Below are 22,603 nucleotides of genomic sequence, written 5' to 3' on the forward strand. Positions count from 1 at the left end.
ACCCAAAGGATCACAGACTTGAGAACTTCAGGGTTAGCGTCGTAAAATTTTGGACTTTAAGATGTGATTTTGTTTTTAAACGATAAAAACTTAAGAAACCTCTTCAGAAACGAGGGTCGCAAACAGCAAATATGCTGGAGAAGTACTTCCCATTTTTTTTGTCTCGGGTTTAAACCCTGAAGTTCACAATAATAGCATCTTTTATTGCAATATTCAGTCTAAATAGATATTTATATATTTAAAATGCTTAAGGATAAATAAAATATGGCACAACAACATTATTAAAACTGGTAATCCATCTTTTAGTGAAAACCTGATATGCAAGCTATGGAAATGTCGTAGCAAAAAAAAGGAGGAAAAAAAAAATCTTTAACAGCCATAAAACTTCAAATACTCGTACACTGACTACACATCTGTGCTTCCAAAAAGTCAAATTCTTATGATTTTTTTCCTCAGTGCTGCAAAGATAGTTCACAAAAACACTGTCTAGTTTCTTCTCCCCAAACTGATTTTTAAATTACATTATCGTTGGTTTGCAGTCCAACTGTACAATGTCCATTCCTTAACGGAAGAAACCATCGTGTGGAGCTCCCAATGCTTAATCCTCTTTATGCTTTTGGCTCAGGCAAAACAACAAAAGCAGAATTTTTCAAGACGGCCACCTGCGTGAGTTGGGATAACTCCCTCCAAGAAAAAAAATACATCAATAACCTTCAGGTTTCCATACCCTGTATTAAAAGGACTGATTTCAACGCAGAAAGCAAACGGGTCATACATAGGACCTGATCAACCAAAGCCGCCTTACGTCAGCACTAGGACAAAATGACCAAGTCCTAACGAACGGCTCTTCTGCGAGCAGCACCTGTGCCGGGCACCAGCCGGCTCCGGCGAGGGGAAGCGCGTGTTTGTTACTAGTGCTCGGAGGTGATTAGCACCAACTCCAGACTCGGCCGGGGAGGGAAGGGCCACGGGGGACTCTGAGCCGGGAGGGGAGTCTGATCAGCAGCGTGAAAACAGGCTCCCAGCGCTGGAAGTCTCCTCTTCCAGCAATGCGGCAGAACCCGGAGCAGGGAAGGGAACGGCAAGCGGACAGAGGAGCCTTTCGTAACGTAAAGGCCCAATCCTGCAACGCTCCCCTGCCTGCAGAGCCATCCTGCTGCCTGCAGCGACGCTGGGGAACACGTGCCGGGGAGGCCCTGCCGCAGGAGCATCACGAGGGCACAGGTCCCACAGGTCCTCGTGCGAGGGCCACCGGCGTATCCACAGGAGTCACAAAGAGGTGGGCCCTCTGAATAAACTCGGAGGGGGTGAAAGCGCGTGCTGGCCCTCAAACTGCTCACAGTGACTCTGTGTTCCACAAAAAACAATCACCTGAACAAGAGCCAAGTCTACCCCGCTGCAGATACCAGCTCTGCATCCGCTGACGCTCTCCCTGGCCACGCAATCGCTCAGCCTCTCCTCTGCTCGGACTCTCTTCCAAGTGGAAAAATAATGGGTGGGGGGAGCAGATGCTGCTTTCTAAATACACAATCCTAGCAAGAATCAAACCACACAGGTCCCCAGAGGCGACCCCAAGCTGCCTGTCCATGGCCTCGTTACTCCAGAGCAAGAGACCTTCTCCTGGAAGGGGAAGCCCAGCAGTACGGGAAGATACAGCCTCCTCTGCCGGGAAGGCTGGGATGAGACAGAACCTGATCACCACGGGGCGTAACTCCACCGCGGTGTGGAACGCCTGACCTGCAAACGCTGGTGTGGCCCCGCTGCCTTTGGTGTGAATCTGCGCTGCAATAAAAGCAGGCGAGGCAGATCTGGCTTACATCCATCTCCTTCCCGCTCACTCCCCTCCCATTGATTTTCTGAGGCAAAGCGACAATCCCAGATAGGTCTGTACAGAGAAGTGTCACCAACGCCCCTCGGAAGGAAACTCTTGTCCCCAGCAGGGTGAAGGCAGGCACCCGCCGGCACCCACAGCCACACGCCTGACCACGCCGCACTGAGCCAGGCAGTCGACCCCGACCAGCCACGATGGCCACGCAGTATTGAAGCAACACTCCGCTTTGAAATGTTATTCAGCTCACGGAAGAGCTTATCAAGCCTGAAATGCATCTGCTCAGCAGATTTCAAATGAAGAAGTTCCTTGCTCGGGTATTAAGTTGACTAAATAAAGAAAAAAGCTACTCAACACTTTGACTTGCGATTAAGTAATTGAGTGTGACAAACAGTTGGGTGAGTTTCAGGCCGGGGAATGTCAAGTCCTGGGGATTTGAAAGCTCTTGATTCACAAAACCAGTGACTAGCAGATCCCTTCACGATCAAGCGATGCAACCTTCCTGCCTGGGGTACTTCAGCGACTGTAGGTGCACTGCCAGATTCAGAGCCCCCAAGCTCACCACAATGGCCATCCCGCCAGCGAGTCCTGGCACCGGGGGAATTCAGGCTTCATGGCTCAGGCTGGGCCCACGCCCAGAGCCGAGCCAAACCCCAGCCAACAGCAGGGTGAGCACAAACCATGTGCTAAAAGATAAAGCAGCTATCGCCACTAGGAAGGAAGGACACGAGATGGAAGCACAAGAAACTACTTCTGTTTGTCTGGCCAAGGAGACAAGAGTTCCTGCTATCAGAAACTAGTCGGAGGTGGTGCTCTGTCTCATTTAGTCATGTACATCTAGGACACGCCGCACTCCCGGTTCTTCCCCAAAAAGCAGCTTCCCCTTCGCGCCTCTCCCATTCCATCCATGACCTGAACTAAGAGAGGGGAAGATGCTTCCCATCATTATGGTTGCCCAGACTGATCCACACCTTCCTAAAGGAAAGGGCCTCCTTTGCACCAAAACGAGCGGCGACGCCGGCACAGCTCGACTTCCCCGCCGCCCCGCACACCAACTCCGTTTCAGCCACCCAAGCCTCTACGTCTTCCAGCCAACATTTTCGCACTTTCTCCCTCAGCTACACAAAAAGCAGTGAAATCTGACTGCTGCGTGCCCCACACACCCCTGGCTAATGGAAGAATTGTTGCTGAATGACTAATCTGCAGCAAATAGCGAGTTTAGGTTTAGTGCTTTTGGAGCACTCCCAGCTTCACAGCACGGTGGGTCTCAGCGGACTGAACCCGGCCATTTTGCCAGAGGTAGCAAATCACCAAAAAAGGAAGAGCAAGAGCACGCAAGGCTTCTTCCCCAAGGCTGACATTTAGCAGCGGGACACAGGTTTTGCTCAGCACAACGTTCAGGAAGTTCCATTTTTTTTTGGCAACGTATGTGCTACAAGATGTATTTTAGCTTCCTGATGAGTCCCTCGCTGGCAGCAGCAGTGTGGAGGAGAAGGAATATGTGTGACAGCCACGAAATGACTGGACCCGGCAGGATGTGGTAACGCAAAAGGAATTCCGTTTTGGAACTGGCTGGTTGGCTTTGATTACGCAGAAGTATCTCCAATTATTGAAAACAGGTTTCGGACCTCTGGCACAGCGCTCCTACGGTAGGGTCACGAGGGTCTTATTCTTGTAGCCATATGGATCAGGTCTTAACATCTCAAAGCTGTTCCTTCAGCAACCCTACAGCAAGTAAATACTCTCCCCGTTTTGCAGACAGAGGAGAAACAAGTTGAACTTGCCTGAGATTATGGCAAAGCGATAAAAGATCAGGGAGCAGGGAAGACGACAACACAAGTCTCTTGGCAACAACATCTCCCAGAGAGCGCAATATTAAGACATCAGTCCAAAACCAGCACTCACCTGGCTTCCCATCCCACGCTGCTCCCTACAAGCATCAGCTTATCAGGCACCTTCCTGGAAGCGCATCTCAGTGGGGATTACTACGAAGCTTTAGATTAGAGCTGCCACACAAATTGCAATTACGCAATGCTCCACAAGGTGAGCATGCCAACGGTGCCAGGCGTGGGTGGAAGACACCGGCAAAGCCAGAGCAGCTCCAGAGTCCTGCAGCGTGGGCTGCCGAGATGGAAACAGCGGGTCAGTGGCAATGACAGCACTGGGGTGATGCAGAGGTAGATGAAGGCCTGGTCCCAACAGACCCCAGGAGGCTGGAGCAGATGCTCAGCAGGTTGGCCAGCAGACCGAATGCCTTTCAAGTATGTCCCAACTACACGTTTATTCCTGGGTCAGCATCTGGTTTTCTTTGGCCTTCCTGGATGACCGCTGGAGAGTCACAGACTCCAAATGCTGGGTAGTTGAAAATGTCTAGATAGTGCACGTGTGCTCAGCTACAGCAAGCGGGCTGGTGCTGCCGGTCTCCGGCGGCTGCTCGTGAGCGGGTCCTGCAATAGACACCGGCTGACTACTGATCAGCAAAGCATCTGCTGCTGCAGGTGACACTGAGGGACAGAGGGGGTTTTGCTTTTCCACAGCACCCCCCGGAGAGCAGATGACAAACTCCTTGCCCAGGGCCTTTGCTCCAAAGGGTCATAGAATCATAGAATCAATCAGGTTGGAAAAGACCTTTAAGATCATCGAGTCCAACCGTAAACCTAACCCTGCCAACTCCACCACTGAACTATGTCTGACAGTTCTCTCTTGCTCCCCAGACACCGATTCCTGAAATGCTGCAAACCTCAGAGGGCAAAGCAAGTCATTCCTGAGACAAGGATCTGGCCATCCTCCAGCCGAGGAGTGCCGGGAGCCAGCTGGGCGATACGGGCCTGGAGCAGGTGTTGGAAAGCACAGCAGGTTCAACAGAGCTCTGCAAGTCAGTTCCTTCTCCAAAGAGGCATCTTTGTTAGTGTCCTGTGAGCGTCCCGGGTATGAGCACAAGCGAACCCTGCCCACACAGAACAAGTGATGGCAGCTGAGTTCTCTTGTTGGATGTCTTCTGCGGTTTGAGATGAAGGGGGGCACAAGAAGTCCAAGGAGCACTGTATCTTGGTCCTTTTTCACAAAAGGATCTGATAAAAGCAGAGTGATTAACAGCTTCTACTTGTATTTCCTCATCTCTCTCATTGGGGTTATAAATGATAGGGGGGAGATGTAATTAAGGCTGCCGCCCCTCCAGCAATTGCTCAGGCGCAGCCTACCAATTTAAAGCCTTCAAAGACCTGAGCACTCTGCCGTTTGCTGGGAAGGATGCTCGGGCAGCTCTGCAACTTCCAGTTACCCAAAGACCTGGAAGAAGCTGGAGCTGCCCAACTCCCAGCTGCAAAACATCTGGGTTACATTGTCTTCCTGGATTCCAGGACATACACTCTGTATGGCTTCTACTAGAAGCTACTAGATGTTTCTCAGCTATCACCCTCTGAGCATTTTTGCCCTTTTCCAGGTGTTCATCTTGCCGTTAGTAACTCAGCAGCACACACACCGCTATCAAGTCCTCTCCCACACGCAAAGCAGAAAACAGTTCCAAAACGTCCCTAATTTCCAGGGCTATCAATCTCTTCCCTTTCCAGGGAATAAGAAGGCAAAGTTAGAGCAACAGTTTCTGCACACAAAGGCTGCCTATGGAAGACACACTTAGGAATCAACAAAATAACTGCACTTTGTCCTAAATCTCTAAGATTGCTGGGGATGAGGTACAGAGAAAAGGGCCTAACTGAAGTCTGTAGAGGGTAGGAGCTGCTACGGCACCTCTCCCCCACCACTCTCTTGAACACGGCCAGCACGGCGCTCGCAACCCTTCCTCCTGGATCCAGGTAGCAGGAGAGAGCACACAAGGGCAGAGGTCTCTCGCCTACTTCAAACACAGAGGCAGGAGTTAAACGGCCAGTGCGTTCAGCCCAGCTTTTTGTGACTGCGGGATGCTCCATCAGGTGGCTGGTAAGGCAGGGCTCAAGCCTTAAGGTGAATGCCGGATTGCTGGAGGTGGGAGACTCATTAGGGAGCACTAATGACCTAGAAGGGATTTAAGGACAGTGAGTGCCTCTGACACAGAGCAGTCAATGCTGCCCCTCAGAGCACCGGGGCGAGCAGGCAGATGTTTCCCAAAGCCTACATGTCTTTTTCTTCTAGTCATTTTGCTGTTGCAATTCCCCTTCTTTTACTGTAGTTTCTTTTATTGGTGCTTGGTCCAGTCTGAACTACAGACCAGCGTGATTTCTACTTAATGGATCATCCTTCTCCTTACTTTGTGCATTCGAATAAATAAGTTTTTACAAGTTTACTGTGCATTGTACAATCTAAAAATAAATGAAATAAAGTATATGAAATTTATAATTTTTCATCACATCTCTATAAAATACAGCCACTGCTCGGAGCGGCACTTTCTGTACACAGAACACCAAGTCACAATACAATTAACTGCACCAGTTCGATAGTGTGGCAGCACGGTAAGCTAGATTGTGGTGTTTTTGTGAACTACCATTTAGACCTACTTAAAGCAAAGAAATACAAAAGCAAAATGCACTTCGTCAATAAATGTACACGGCTAAGCCATTTCTGAATCAAGTATCAAAACCCTACTAACAAAATACATTGTACTTGGAACAAAAACAACAAGCTGAGAAAATCTGCTACCTGCACCAGTACAGAAGCACTACGTTCAGTTTTCCCAATGTTGGTAAGAAGGGCATGACCAATACCAGTGATGATGCACCCTGTTCATATGCCAATGACATCCCAAAACAAGTTACCAGACTAGCTACCAAAATTCACAGTGACTTGAGTGCCACCAGCAACTGCAAATGGCCCCGTGAAGTAGTTCGAATGGGGCAGGACTTGAATTTCTTCTGTTCAAACTGTGCCTGCGTTGGCTGAGCGTGCCTGGGCCACCCCAGGTGCTCGAGCTGCCACTCCAGAGGGGAGTACTGAGTTCTTGCTTGTCATGAACACATTAAAAACCACCCAGTTAACAGAGCACCTGGCTCAGGTCAAATTAAAACAAAACATTAGCTAAAAGACTGCCATTCTCTGTAGCTCACACTGCTGCAAACCAAGTGGATATTGGTATATGAACAGAGTAAGTTGAATAAATAAACTGCAGACCTTTCTGAGAACTGGGTTTGGCATTGGTCAACCCTCCAAATTCAGCACCAAGGATTCAAACTAGAGGCACAGTTCTGACGGATGAAATAGCACCGAGAGGAGGCTCTTTACATCTCTGCTGGTGTGCCAGTCCTTTATTATTCAGAGAATTTAATAATAAGTTGTATTTATGATTCTAGGTGGAATAAAATAAGTCAAAATTGTTTCACTTTAAAAAAAGATAAATACTTTATCTAAACTATCAACAATACAAACTGGAGCTTTAAGCATTTCTTTTGCCTTTTTTTTTTTTCTTTTTTACTCAGATTCACAGTAAATATTCTTTTCTCTGTTGTTTAGGTCTTTTTATCATTTTATTTTGTCCAGTAGTAAGAGAGTAGAAACCCCTGCACAGGCCAGGTGAGCACCTTTCAGTGGAAGCCGAGTGAAGTTGGTCCACGTTGTCCTTGCATAGGTCACATTGGGTTGAGGTAGAAATCCTAGTTACCTGCACAACAGGAGGAGAGGAAGAGATTCATCTAAATAAAAGACAAAATCTACTGTGTGTTAGATGCGTCAATCATTTCTACATTGCTCCAAGACCTCGTTAGCCAGCAAAGAAGGAGCAACTCTTGACCCAGCCGCAATTAGACAGAAAGAATGCCTCCAGAAGTGACACGCGGCCCCTCCTGGCTACTGCAGTTTTTAAAGCTTTCTGACAGCATAACCATATTGAACTCTGTCCTCCTGTGACTGACCGCGAGTAGGGGGGGAAGTGTTTCCCCACTCAGCACTTCACCTTTTTCTAGCACACATTAATCTGCTTTGAATTTTTTATTACCCTGGGGAAGAAACATTGTGAGAAGCAAAGCAGTTTATTTTAGCCCCCGGTTCCAGATTTCAACCTTGGTTCATCAAGGACTCTGAGCACACGTATTCACACCGAAGTCAATCAAACTGCTCAAATATTTGACCTGTGTTCAAGAGTCACACAGAGCAGGACCACAACTATGATACGTCTGTCATATACCATCTCCTGGTAGCACTATTTCTGCTCCTTCGCTCTACAATCCACCTTTATCATCCAGCTACCTTTCTCTGTACGTCACTTTTGTGCCTTGCCTATTTTGCTCAGAACCTTTCTGCGACAGGGACCGTCACATCCGATGGTATGGAGTCTAGCCCGGTATGACCTCAATTCCAGGTAAGGCAACTGGTTCAGCAGAAGGCTTTCGCACCGTTCTCGCTTGAGTCGCTCACGTATACAAAACCCCAAGCCTAACCCTCCTCGCCCCTTCTCCCCCGTCTTGTGTCTATCAGGGTCTTCCAAGCCCATTCTGTAACCACATCGCACTGTTGGTCTCTATGGGCGTGCAGGGACCACATTACTCAAAACTCTTCCTCAGCCTCACTTTCTTGTGTGGAAGGACAGAGGTAATACTTACGTGCCTCACAAAAGCCTAATGAGGATTTGTTTGTGTCTGTGGAGCAATTTGATGATGAAGACACTTATACACAATGCACAGTCAAAAGAATCTCTCAGGTATATTGTAATTGAGTCATATGTTTTATAAGCGGCAAAGAGTATTCAACCATATATTGTATGAGCTTTGGTATCAGTGAACAGCAACAATATCAAAGACCTACAAGAAAAGCACGGAGCAAGCTCTGGGGCCTAACATACTGATTTAACTTTGCAAGCACAAGTTGTTACATCAGGATGCCACAGAGTATTTTCATTAACAACAGTACCCAACTCTGTGGTGGTACACTTTATTCTGGAGTTGCTCTAAAGGCATTTAAATACTTGCTTCAGTAAAAATGCATACAGTCTCCGGAAAACCTCCTCTCTTCTATGGCCCCAGCCTTCATGAAGCATGGGCCACAGTCAACCCTGCAGATTCCCTGTGTTCTCATTCGCAGTCTACCCAGTGATTGCCAAGTGAGCATAAATACAGCATCTGATGGTTACTCTAAGCCCTAGCAGGCAAGTCCAATAAAGCTGCAGTGCACAGATAAATTACAACCCTTCTTTGCTACCTGTGGTTGTGTTTTCCAGTGATGCAGGGGACACATTAACTGCAATGCAAGACCAGTGCATTTGCTCTCCAAGACAAAGCTGCAGCTTGTAACCTAGAGATTTTTAACTTCATGATTATTTTGAGCAGCTGTTGTTGACTACGGTAAAAACAAGACCACCACAATGCCACATACAGTCACAAAGCAGCACCATCATGCATCCTAACACTATGCAAACATGGACTTGTGGAGATGCAACAGTGTCAGAGGGCAAGAAGAGGGAAGGGGGGAATCAAAGTAGGCAACAACCACTTCAAGTGTATAAAACCATACTTAAAAATAGACATTTCTTCCTGATTACTGATCTTCAGAAATAAACATTTTCATGAAGTGATCCCAACCTGAACATAATCCTAATGTCAGATGAGACAGACCAGAGTTACCATTGCGAGCACTCCTTGTCGAGAAATCCTGACTCCCAGAACAGAGAGTGTTAAGACTCTCCATCCTCTGCCATCAGATTATTTGCTTCCCACATTTTAGAGGTTTCTCTGTTGCACAGAGCCCATCCCCAACCTATCTCTGAAAAGGAAGAAGCATCATTCAGCATCTCGCACAAAACTCCTCTTTTTTTTTCTCTAGCCTTACCTTACAAAATAAGAACTGTTAGCTAAGCAAGCTCTTTATCGTGGCTTAACCCCAGAAAGGTGCGAAGCATAAGGAGACTGCATGCCAAGTGTAACCCACATAGCGGACGTGCCAGCTGCGTTGGACTGCGTGATCATGGGCGCGGACTGTGCCAGCGCCAAACGGGGCAGGGGCGGGTGATGGACTGTAAAGGAGGGGCGGGAGGTTTTGTGCTGGAGAGAAGCTAGCTTAATAGACAAAGAAGCATTAGCAGATTGGACAGAAGCAGCAGAAGAGGATGGCAAAAAAGCTTCGCCGGGTGGGATGGATGGCAGGTTCTGCAGAAGCGCAGGCTCAGAGTTAGAAGCAAGTAATGGAGGAGGTGGGGGCAATGAAACGTTAGGAGGGGGCGGAGGGGAATGGAAAACAGATTGCACTGGCGCTCTGTTGAGGTGCTGAGCAGATCTAGTCTCACTAGATGTTACTAAATTAGAGGAAGGGGGTGGGAAGGATGAGGATGAGGTGCTGGCAACAGCCTGCAGAGGGTTTAAGCTTAGCACTGTGCTGCTAGAGACAGCACTGCTGCTGAAACTGGCTCCAAATTGATGAGGAGAGGAGGCAGAAGGCACCGCATGGTTAAAAATACCTGCAAACAGGAGAGAAAAACTCAGCTTCAACAGATGGGCTTTGTACAGTCTCAAGTGACAAGAGAAACAAAACAAAAAGGACCAAAAAAAAAAAGAAAAAAGCAAAATTATAATAGTTACAGCCCCAAAAATATGCAGCATGAGAAGGTAGCAAGCAATGAGAGATAATGGTGCAGGCCAGGAGGTACAAAAGATTTTACTTACCTTTCCTACTGCCAACCTCTAAATGCCACGAGGAAAAATGGTCAGACCCAAGAACTGTCAGTTCTATACCACACAGGCAGACTTTTGATGAGATTACGTGGTCTCTAGAGTTGTTTATCTGAAGACTCAAACTGCTGCTCTTCCCTCCCCACCCTCCTGCTTTCCCACTTACAGGGCAGCAGAGGGGAGATTGTATTTCCAGCAAATCTATGTGCTGAGAGATGTGAGAGTTAGGATTTCCCGACATGGTGCCTGAATGATTATGGACAGGTAAGAAAAACTGCCTTGGACACTTAGTAACGGCAGGTTCAGACTATCTTCTAGTCCTGCCAGCTTGTCTCCGGTTTGGGCCACAGAAGCCAAGCCTGTGCAGAATCCCAGAAGTGCAAGGTGCATATGGCATTGCCCTTCCTGGCAAAGAAACGCTCTTCATGTCCACTCAAGAGCCAGAATGCTACGCAATTCCCAACACCATCTCCTCTGAAGAGGCACTGATGTTTTGCTCTTCCTGGATCATGCTAAATCCATTCAAGGCCTAATCTCAACCTTTACTCAAGTTGACAAGTTAGAGATCCTTAACTTGGTACCACAACAAGTTAAATCTTTTACCTGCAGGCGGACCTAAGTTGGTTCCAACACAGCAACATCTGAACACGCATACATTATGAAATCACAAAGTCTGGGTGTATTCTTTCGTTAAGGTGATACAACAAGCTCATCTAGTAGACAAAGCTCATGAGATTTCACTGTGGGGAACTGAACTCATCCTAGCATTTCCGAGAGATAGAGGAGACCGGTTATGTGGGACAGATCTGCTTCACATCCTGCAGAAGTGAAAGGGTTTCACCCCTGGAGAGGCAGTGTCAGACTTTCCTTTAGGCCCTGTCTTATACCAGAGAAAGAGTTCTGCCTACCTCCAACTGTTCCACCTGTAACCCCAGGAGAGAAGTTCCCCATAGTGTGAGAATTAGTCAGTCTGGTTGCAGCTGATGACACGTGGACCAGACTGGCAGCAGCTGGCATTGAATTAAATAAGGACTGCAATACTGAGGAATTTGTCACCGAGTTGAGGTTTGCTTGCAAGGCCATGGGGCCGAGGGGGAACTGCGATCCAGTGGTCAAAGTGTTTAGGAAAGGATGGTGCGTCTGAACAGAAGATGCTGGGTTGCCTGCTGAAGAAACAGCAGTAGAAAGGCTTTTACCATTCAGAAGGCCACCAGATGAAACAGCAGCAGAAATGAAAAGGTTGTGGCCATTTTTAAACTCCACATCTCGGTCCCTTCCTTTGCCGACCTTTCCGTTATGCTGCAAAGAGTTTTTTTCTGAAGAACCCCCAGTACGAATGCTTATTTCGCTGATCTCTTTGCCTTTGACCCCTGACCGATTTAAGTCTTCTCCTTTCGTGCCACTGAGGCCTTCGAGTTGCCTCTTGTTCAAAAAAGGATTCGTTTCCGATATCCCCACATCTTTGCTTCGTTGTGACTGGAAACCCAGGGAGCAGTTGGAAGTCGTCACGTCTGAAGCCTTATGCGGAAGAGAAGCACCATCAATAAAGCTGTGTAAACCAATGTCAGTTGACAGTCCACCATTGTACGTGAATCCGTTAGTGGAGTTTGTACTAGGGCTGAGCCCATCTGCCCCAGACGAGGGCATGGCAATGCTCTTCCTTGTGTGTGCTGCGATCTTGGCGTCGATGGCAAGGCTATCCTCGGAGGACGGCCTGAAGGCAAACAGCGAATTCTGGCTCAGAGATGAAACCGACTGCAAGGGACTATCTGTAGTTTTGGTCAGGTTGATGTCAGATATTGGTGAAAAAGTAGATTTCCATTTACTGCTGTTTATGTTCTCGTTGCTTTGTGCTTGTTTCCTCCCAGATAAGCTGCCGCCTAGTTTGGAAGAAAATTTATAAACGTCAAAAAACAGTATTCACTGAATCCGCTCATTAAGAACAGAGTTTTACCTTTCAACACCCACATTTTATCAGTCTGTAATTCTATTTCTGATCCAAAGGCAGGAATATTTGTGAAGTCACCTAAAAGTCCTTAAAATTTAGTTTAATGCTCTGAAAACTTTGAGAATGCTGATCTACTTTTTCCTCAGTCTTTGTACTACAGATCCCTTCCCAAACCCTGAGTCAGTGAAAAAACTGGTCACCTTTGGTGACCTGTGACTACAGAAAGAACTGATGCAAAACCTGTAATTATCAGCCACCTGTCTTAATTACAATTATGCAAAGCCCTCGCAGAACTGCACACTGCTCAGCAGCACGGAAGCACAGAAAAGCCTGCTGCTGACAAACAACAGTGGCAGACACCCATTCCCAAGACCAACCATTACAACAAAGAATAAACATCCCTCACACATACCATTTTCAACAGTCTTCTGTGGAGATTTGCTTTCCAATGATATTGTTGCAATTTTCCTTTCAATTCTAGTGGAAAAATAAAAAGGTTATAGCACTCATTGCAGATCTTTTGTTGCACTTTTGCCCTCATAACCTATCTTCTTCATGTTCACGTCTTAACAGTTGACTACAGTATATAAAACCAAGTCAAACAGAAAGCTGTATGTTAGTAAAGGAATTTAAAAGCACAAAATATCCACCACAAACTAAGTAGAAGCTATTATAGAATTTGTGCTCTTTGCCAAGATTAGTGCACATTCAGAGGACTTCATTGTTGCTCTTCTTTCACAACAAGAAGGAGGCTGTTGCTCACATTTCTATAGTGGTTACTTTTCCAGCACCTTAAACAAGAAAAAAAATTGCACCCCACAGGCAGGCAAAGGCTGGCAAGTACTCAGTTTTCAGAGCAACACATCAACAGTGTGGGGCAGGAAGTGAAGAATTTCGAATCAAGCTGAAACTGGGAGTGGGGGGCAGACAGATTCTTAGCTAAAGATTACACACAGCCTCAGTACTCTACAAAGAAACATAGTAAAAATAAATCATTTCTACACTAGTTCTTTCACAGGCCAGACTCTGTCAGCCTTGCAAACACAGCAAGAGTAGGTTCCCACATTCAAGTACTACTGCCTAAATACCTTCCCTACTCATAATTTCAGCTGCGTAAGAGGCTTGGCATAACGGAATCTGTCTGCAACAAAGGGAACAAAGAAGGCTTAACACACCTCTGCAGTTTAGAGCACCGTTATCAGCTCTCAGATACGAAACCTGAATCTCATCCTGAAACCTATGCCTGTGTATTCACCTGCTGCTATTGTGCTCATCTTCAGATCCCTGCTCTTCATCTGATGTTAGAGGAGAGTAATGAACGCCGTTAGTCTGAATGATCGGCTTTTCCTTTTTCAGTACCGGAGGCTGGTCATTGTCCTGGTAAGGAACAGGAGAGTTCTTCAGGGAGTTTTCAGGAGAGGAAATGGCTGTTATTTCTAAAGGCTGGTTAATGTTATTGACCTGGGCAAGAAGGAAAGAAAGCAGTTACGGATGAGAGTATCCCTTTAGAAACAAGGCATCTTGTTAAGGATATTAAAAGCAGGCTTAACTTGCCCAGCTTTAGGATACGCCAACAGCTGCTTGGTTAGCACTGCCGTTGTTATACTCCACCACCCTGCATTAGAGCCCAGGATGAAAGCTTTAATAGAATTTGGAAAACATCTAATTCTCATTCTTCGTTTTCATGTTTCAACACAGAAATGAAGACATGGGATAATCACTTTTTTTTTTCCAAACCACCATTGCAGGATCACATGAACACAACTTGTATAGCTGGCTTAGTTATGCAAGAATGCCATATGCTTCTGGCACTCTTAAACTATTTAGTCAATCTTAGTTTAAACTATTTTCAAAATATTTTAACCTACTGCCTAAAAATCAACTTCACTGCAGAAACAAGGTCTTTGTCATAAGGGAAGAGATTATTTTTAATTTTTAATGCTCTGACAGCAAAGAACTCCTTGAAGATGTTCTACCTATACAGCAATAGTTCACCAACTTTTCAGCAATTCTCTCTCGCCTCTCAGAGGGGCCATTTTCACAACAGGTCTTCACGCCAACTCTAGCTACCAGCACTGTAACAGCCTGAGAGTATGCTAAAGAACAGAACAGCTGAAGCTTATTTCTAATTCAAAGAGCTTTCCCAGACCCTTCTCTCTTGCTAGAGCTCTTCATTTTTGCCCTTACCATGGAGTTGATATTGAGCGGTGAACCTGATGGTTGCGTAAAGAGTCCAGACACAGTAGGTAAGGATTTGCGTTTGGGGGAGACCCCGGAGTTCCCGCCGAGATTCCCAGTAGAGGATCTCTTCCGCCGGCCTCGCTTCTTCCCATCCTGCGCGTGTGCTTGGCCACAGTCCAGCCGACCGTTCGTGGGCAGAGGACTGTGCTTGTTGGAAGGGGATTGTTTTACATGTCCTGTATTAGGAGAGATTGTAAAGATGATTCTTCTCTTGGCCTCGTTCTCAGGATCTGAAAACGCTGCATCAGACTGAAGATCCCCCTTTGTTCCTTCGGCAAACATCTTCTGAGCATCTGCATATTGCAATACCCCTACCAGGCTCTGGGAGGTGCCATTTAACCTGGGGCTTGTTGAGTGCTGGTGAGCAGGGGAGTTTTGCCCAGAGTTCCTTGACTGCATCATTAGCAAAGGATGTTGTGGAGTGGAACTCCGAGACCCTACTGAGTTAAACAGACTCCCAGAGTCGTCCAGAGCTGCCTGATCAACACTATGGTTAAGATGGGCTGGGCTGTTTGTAAGATTTCCATTGACTGCCACGGAGCCAGAAGAGTAAGAAAAACCTGTTGAAAGGGAAAGTATACATCATTGCTTCTGCTGAGTGATAGTTGACAGTGCTAGATTTCTGGGATGACTGGGAGCAGTTTCAGCTCTACCTGCGTTAGATCAGCCAGCAGCCGTGTATTACACGGGAAACTGCACAGCTGCTTTTTACACAGTGCAGTTGAGAACGTGGCTCTGCGTGCTGACGATTTCAGTTAGGGGTTAACAATTTTCACTACTCTTCTGCCAGTTCAGGAAAATTCATGTGTTACAGGGAGATAGCCTATGCTCTACCCGGTTTTTAAATGGAATGCAAGCGTTAAGTTTCTTCTGAACTAGTACGCCTTTTTAAAACAGGGCTCCTGTACTCTCCACTCCTTCCTATCGTCAAGGAAACAGACGGCCAAATTCAGTCCACTTCCTTCTCAAACTTAAAAAAAAGGCTGTGGCTTAGGAAGTGACAGGGGATCTTATAGAAATTGTGGCAGAGAATGCCACATGGGAGGAAGCATGGAAAGGGAATTAAGTATTTGCCATGGTGTATCATAAATGGGTTTTGTGCTCTAGTAAGACCTTGTCTCTGGGCTGTCTAAATGAAGGGGGTAGAAGGGAACATGGTATTGTTTTACAACAAGGTTTTTTTAAATACTTCATTGGTTTTATAGAACACTGCAGCCAAGCCCTTCTTTGCAAAACAGATGCTAGGAACAACACAAGCCCCTCAAGGTGGTAAACATTAAGAACAAATGCACTCTGATGAGGGATCAGCTGTAGAATAGCTTCTGTATGCTAGAACCTACTTTTCCTGGTCCACAACATTTCCATAGCCTGAACAGCTAAAGGCCACAATTTCAACAGATGAGCAAGTTCAGAAGCAATGTCTGCACTTAAAGGTATCCCTACCCTCTCCCATTTGACCCTTCTTCCTACCCAGATACCTGTGCCTTTACAACTGCTCATGAGGTACCATTGTGACCTGCATCAAGAAATTAATTTTTCTATTAAAAAAACTCCACCACCCTGTAAAATAAAACTTTTAAAACCAGATCATCAGCTCATAGCATAGCTATGCAACACTTTGCTAGTTTGCCACATTGTAGAGGCAGGAATCTCAATCTACATAGAAGAATTTACAAAAGCAATTATTTATTTACACTGCAAAGTGATGCAGTTCAGGTAAAGGCACATCAAACCAATGCTTTATGCCAGAATGCATCCAAGCTGTAGGCACATACTGTCTCAAAACATCATCATCCATGATTCTTTGGTCTCGTTACAAAATGCACATTTATCTAGAGCTCTACTGCCTGAATGACCTGACAAGAAGTGCTCGGAAAACTCCGATGCGTGCTTTTGGGGGTGCTGTCATGACAAGACAGCGCACCTTCGCGTAGATGAGGCTGTTACCTGAGGTAGCCAAAGCCAGTGGCTTGTTTCCAGCAGCATTGCTTACACCATTATGAGAACTAGCACCAATCTGCTTTTCAAGTGTCGATGAGTCTCTACTCTGATGAACTGGGCTAGGTGTGCTTCTCTGGGGGGAGAGAAACAGGCGTTTTAGTACAGGAGGTATACTCAAAAGTCAACAGTTTAAACAAAATTCACATGCATTAGTAGATCTACCAAGAAAAGTGGCTCTACTTCCTAAATGTCCTAGATTTTGCTTGTTTTGAGAAAAACATAGATCAGCATGTTATGGGACAAAAATAAATACCGTGATTAATTATATTGCAATAGTATCTAGCACACAACAGATACCATGCAGATAGAGAGAGAACAGGCTCATCGTCCCAGAAAGTTTAGACTCAGGACAGCACTGCAATCAGAGAACGAATGCCTCCGTCCACTGTTTCACAGGCAGCCAGAGAGGAAACAAGTAGTTGTATCATGTTCCCAAGCCTGTGTGCACGAAGTTCCCCCAAACTGAACATGAAATGCATTATGCTATGTTCTCTGGTATACTATCTGAGGGTATGACTAACAAGAGGTGTTCTCCTAAAGCAGGCAAAACAACTGTGAAATGGTAGCCTGAATAAACAATGTGTTGAAGTGAGAGATGCCATCCAGAGCTAACATTCTCTCTCTCTGAGGACATCCGACTTCTGTTCGGAGCTGGGCAGACTGTAGTTCTGCTACAACTAAAAGTCTACAGCTGGAAAAAGATAATGGATTCAATACTATGAAACAACTCCAGCTGTCCAAATATGGGATTGTAAGGCAGGCATTTGTGGATGGATTCCAAATTCACAGCTCTCACGTGAAAGCAGCAAATGCTTCTCAGTTCTCTACTGTAACACTTTTGTGACAAACATTTGTGAGAAACTGGACCAGGCTTTTTTAAACTCCTCTGCCACTGAGAGTAGCATGGACTTAACAGGATTTCAAAAAGAGGTGGCCCCAAAAATTCTCTAGTTGCTCTCTGCTGCTACAGAGCAGTCACTTGCACATTAGGTATTACAGCCTCAAGGCACTATTCAAGTTCATCCTACACACGTATGTGATAGACAATTTTGAGATGACCAAACTGAGACAAAAGAATTTGTCTCCCAGGGTCATGCAAGAAGGCAGGGGCTAAGAAACTGACTTGTGTGATTCTCTGCTTTGCCTGCCACAAACTCTCAGACTCTGCTCGTTTTCCACCCAGCCAGACATTTAAGACTAGGATCTCTTGAGGCATGTACTTTACTTTCCTTCCTGGCTGAAATACCACCACCCCACAGGCAAATCACAGGAAAAATCTACAGAATGACTAAGAGCCAAGAGAATGCATCCCAACAGCAGTCTCCCCCGAAGCATCAGGCATTCGAGATTAGCAGCCCACTAAGGATTCTGGTGCACAGCACCCCATTACTGCCCAGTGTGATTTTAGTTAGGGATGGAAAGTGTTGACAATCCCTTACTCACCACCTTCTCAACACGGCTAGGTAGGACTACGCTGGCCAGAGGGATACTAACAGGGAGTTTATTGGGCTGCACTGTGCTGAGAGGAATACTGATAGGTAGACTGGTGATAGTTTCTCCATTACTCACAGAGGTTCTCTCTCTCAAAACCTGTAAATGCAAAAGAGAAAGTAATGTTCTCAACTCCATGCTATTACTGAAAAGACTTTTTAAACTAACGGTAAACTGCTCCTTTGCATTTTGTCATGTCCCCCCCCCCCCCTTTTTTTTTTTTTAAAGAATTACACAATTAAGAGTGATGGTTACATAGGAAAGACAGGGCATGCAGGGAGCAGCTTTGTTACCAACACCAGTCTACTGGGACAGCAATATCCAACAGCATAGAAATATGTAAATTAAAGCTACTGCTGGCCCCAAGCATAAGGATGCCTTCGGCAAGCTCATTTCCTAGTGTCTTCGTTAGAGCTCTGCAAAAAGCACTCATCTGACAGAATTCATATCTTGAGGCCCTCTGTACGCAGAAGGTGTAGTAGCCAGAAATATTTCCATGGTAACCTCCTGTTGGAGGGCACCTGCTTGCTCTGAAGTGAGCACCAATATGATTCATGGCTGGACCAATTATGTGGACAATTTTTTGTTATTTTAACTATTGAAGAGTCTACTTTTCAAGTTCAAGTAGATACACACCAGATCAAAAAGAAGTCCTACTGCATTACTGGCACAGTTCATACGCAAACCAGTAACTCAGAGGTAAGCACATCTTTCACGAGCACAGTATTCTCTCCATCTAGCCAGTTCCTTCTTTTTATTGTACCACGTCTACTGTATTTTGTGTTATTTTCCATGCCGAGCTGACCACAGGAAGGAGCATGCCTGCATCCCCTAGTTTGGCCAACTTTTTCTTTGTTCTACCAGGTGTAACATCTCTGCACTTGAGCAGCAGCAAATCTCTCACCTTCTCGCCTGCAATTGGTAAGGCCACTGGGGAAGAGGGCCGAGTTTCCTGAGGACTCAGCTTTATGCCATTTGAAATACCAGGGCTTGGATATGTAAGGCCATTCTCTTTGACATGGTCAGCTCTGGAACAGAAATATATGATTGTTAGAATACAAAAGCTAACGACTTCTCCTTTGCAAGGAATTCCCATACCAAATTCAAGGCACTGTACCACCTTATTTACCCCATCAGCTGGCACCGCTGGTTTTCCTGACACAAAACTTTTACAAGTGTATAAAATTCCACTTTTAAGAGTATTTTTCTACAATCCAAATAAACCACTGTTATTAAAAACAAGCAACAGTATTACCCCTCCTTTCCCATCCTAGGAAATGACCACTCTCACCTCTGTATCTCATTAGTTGTTGCTTTTCCATTGACTGCATGGTCTTGATTCAAGTGTCTCCTTAGTGCTATTTTAGCTGGGGAAAACCTGGTATAATCAGGTAAGGACAAGCTTGTCATCTTGTCTGCCTTCTGTCTGCTGCTGTGGTTTGGGGTACACGGAACTATTTCTTGGTCCAGGTGAGAGGTCGTGTACTGAGGGGTGTTCTGCTTGGAAGAGGGCCTGCTGAAAGTGTTATGAATTTCATAGGGAGTAGCATGGCCGTTCATGGACAGTTCAGGGCTCATGCCATTGATGTGGGGCATAGGAAACTTAGAGCATTCAAGCTCCAGTTGGAACCTGCTGTGATCAGCCTCAGGATCACGGCTCAAATGGTTTTTATTGCGTAGCTGTACTGACAGTGACTCATCAGATGGCGTGTACGATTTCAGCTGCATGAGCTCCTGCTGTCTTTGACTTTTCTCAAGTTCCACAATGCTGATCTTTAAATGAAGAGAAGGACAATGATTAAAGACTACACTTAACAATTTTATCACATTATGGAGTTTTGCCTTGATATGCTTCTCAGGAAAAGTGGCCCCATTTCTGGGAACAATGCAGAACAACTGACCCACAATTTAGGAAACAAATTTCAACATGCTGCTCTGAGCTTGAGACCAAAAGGCGCAGGTAAGGGGAAAGGCTCAGAGACTTTATACTTAGAAAGCACTTGTCAGATCTTGAAAGCAAACATAAAATATCAACAACTTATCCAGAGAGTATGGAGTAACTCAATACTGCCAGTCATTGAAGGAAACAGTCACTCCATGTCAAGGCATCCAGCAAAAGGCTGGATTAGCTCTAGGGCTAATCTCACAGGGAAAGAAAAGTTCTTCAGTCACAGGAGTTTAATTTTACTATGGTAAGTGACATTCTGTGGGAGCTGATTCCTGAATCAAGATGTCAGAGCACACAGAAGACACTACCATGAAGCCACATATCATGCAAACAAGCAGGACCTTTCTTTTTACCACGTCATGCTTTTTAATTATATTTCATGATAAACCGTGATTCCTTCTTCCACAGCAGTACCAAGGAATCAGGTCATAGCATCTACTTTCTTTAAAAGGTGGGGAAGAAAAACAGCCACGCAGCTTATCCTTTAACATCATATTTAGTCAGGTACCCTTAACCAGCCCATTGCCCAAGAGCTACCCCAAGTTGGTGACTCTAGATTTGATTCTTGCCCTCTACCTGCAATTCCAAACAGTGCTTTTGTTTCTCAGAAATCTGATTCTTCAATGCCTGCTTCTCCTTCAGCAAGTTCTCCAGTGACAATGTCGACCAATCCAGCTTCAGTTCTTCACACCGTGCCTTCAGCTGCAAAGACACAGGATAAACAGATCAAGACAACTTTCACCACTTCACACCACCCAAGGTGCAAGCTGAAAGCCATGCACCTTTCAAATGGATATGTGCAAGAAGCTGCTTAGCCCACTGAAAACTCCCCTCAGCTTAAGCCAAATGCCACCAAAATGGTCGTGTGGTGACCAAATAATGTGGCAGGAGGTAGCCTGGTTCTTTCTAAAAACAGTGTTACCACCCAGCCTCCCTAACCACTTCCACATCCAGATTTCCCCCTCACCCACCTTAACAGTTTGAGTTACCAAGATGAACAACACAGAGTTAAGGCTACCGCAAAGCAAGCGCTGCATAAACTTCTTGGCCAGTGAGATCCAGATTCAGTGACAAAGTGCACATACAGCTGCACAGCTGTTTACAGGACACAGCTGAGGCCAGAGCCAACTGTCACCTCAGCATTTGGTTAGAGGTAAAAAAAGGTCACCAAGAAAAAGGACCACCTGCATTCTTTCCTCCATCATTCTTCTCTGTTACAGAAGAGCTACAGCAGCTGGATGATTTTTCATTCGTTAAGATACCTTGAAGACAGGGGCAGCCCTCAGCTCATGACCTGTCCTCCTTACATAAATGGGAGCATCACCCTGCTACTCAGACACAAGTGTTGTACACACCAGCTGTAAGCTCTGGTTCCTGAGTTCACTGTTATCCTTCTCCAGCTGTTTTGTCTGTTCTTTCAGTTGCTGATTGTGAGCAGAGATTTCCTTCTGAGCCTGAATCAGGTCGTTGTATGTCAGAGCTTTAACTCCCAACTACAAGATGAAAGGTGAGAAGGAAAGGGATCATTCAATAAGGTCTTGACACCCTAATTCCACACGACTGTCACATTCAAAAGTAACATTGAGGAGATCCGCAGAACTTATGCGGCTCACAGGAAGTCCCCCAGCATTCTCCAAGGCACTTTGTCATCGCTCAGGGATAATGAGGAAGGACAAAAGTACCTTACTCAGAGCTGCTGTTCCAACAATTCAACTTTAAAATTGGCATTTAGTTTCTTGCCAGCCAAAAGAACACTATTTTTGTAGAGAGCCACCACATTTCCTTCTGTGCTTCTGAACTTGCATTAGCAACACAAAGTTTGTTCAACCAGCACAGGATGCATCCTTTACTAAAATACCACAGCGTCTGTAGTCTGTCACCCTCTTCCCTTGGATACAGAGCGGCACACAATTGCAAAATGAAGATAAAACCTAACCAAAGAGTGATACAGATTCCACATTATTTAGTGTGATCAGCTGCAAAATGGAGGCTGAAGACCTGAGACTACTCTGGTCTTACTTATTTTTATCAAAACTGTTTGCATGCAGATGACTAACAAACATCCACTTCCGCTAGATCAGGGCTACCTCATCAAGTTTCTGCTGAAAAAGACGTTTGATTTCCTCTTTCTGTGCCTGGCAGTGGGTGAATAACTGCTGTGCTGTCCCCAGTAGTTGAGCATTCTTTTCCTGGAAGAGGGAAAAGTGAGAAAATACACTTTTAGCACCAACTGCAGCATGGTCCACCTTAGTAAGATGTTTACACCTCGTTTGTATAGCAAGTTGGGAGAGAATCTTAGCTCAGAGGGGAGATGTATGAACTAACCCAGCTCTGTCTCGGACTTCTGTGAGCCTGTATTTGTTCGTGTTCAACACCTGGTGAATTTAAGTAAGCTGAAAAGAGCTTTTAAGTAGTTTTTTCTGCTATATGGTAAAATATAATCAGAACAATCTTAAAAATTCAATTTTCTCCTCCTAGCACATTGTAAGAAATAATAATAATCACATCCTATAGAGCCTAAGCGGAACTGGAAAAGATTATCTGTATGAAATCTGTTACTAAAC

General features: G+C 45.6%; 1 protein-coding gene across 1 annotated transcript in view; it reads right to left on the bottom strand.

Moving 5' to 3' along the window:
* Window positions 1-9,515: 9,515 nt before the first annotated feature.
* Window positions 9,516-22,603, bottom strand: part of DOT1L (DOT1 like histone lysine methyltransferase) — a 67,041-nt gene continuing 53,953 nt past the window's right edge. Inside the window, exons 17-29 of the mRNA XM_059831910.1 lie at window positions 22,127-22,228; window positions 21,395-21,532; window positions 20,616-20,741; window positions 19,386-19,864; window positions 18,996-19,125; window positions 18,937-18,948; window positions 18,044-18,190; window positions 16,547-16,673; window positions 14,546-15,159; window positions 13,614-13,819; window positions 12,771-12,835; window positions 11,319-12,290; window positions 9,516-10,199 (exon numbers count right to left, since the gene is read on the bottom strand). Of these exons, the coding sequence (XP_059687893.1) occupies window positions 9,610-10,199; window positions 11,319-12,290; window positions 12,771-12,835; window positions 13,614-13,819; window positions 14,546-15,159; window positions 16,547-16,673; window positions 18,044-18,190; window positions 18,937-18,948; window positions 18,996-19,125; window positions 19,386-19,864; window positions 20,616-20,741; window positions 21,395-21,532; window positions 22,127-22,228 (3,708 nt within the window). The 3' untranslated portion in view covers window positions 9,516-9,609. The remainder of the gene's footprint in view (window positions 10,200-11,318; window positions 12,291-12,770; window positions 12,836-13,613; window positions 13,820-14,545; window positions 15,160-16,546; window positions 16,674-18,043; window positions 18,191-18,936; window positions 18,949-18,995; window positions 19,126-19,385; window positions 19,865-20,615; window positions 20,742-21,394; window positions 21,533-22,126; window positions 22,229-22,603) is intronic.

This window comes from Gavia stellata, chromosome 32, assembly GCF_030936135.1.
Source record: "Gavia stellata isolate bGavSte3 chromosome 32, bGavSte3.hap2, whole genome shotgun sequence".
NCBI classification, from domain to species: domain Eukaryota; kingdom Metazoa; phylum Chordata; class Aves; order Gaviiformes; family Gaviidae; genus Gavia; species Gavia stellata.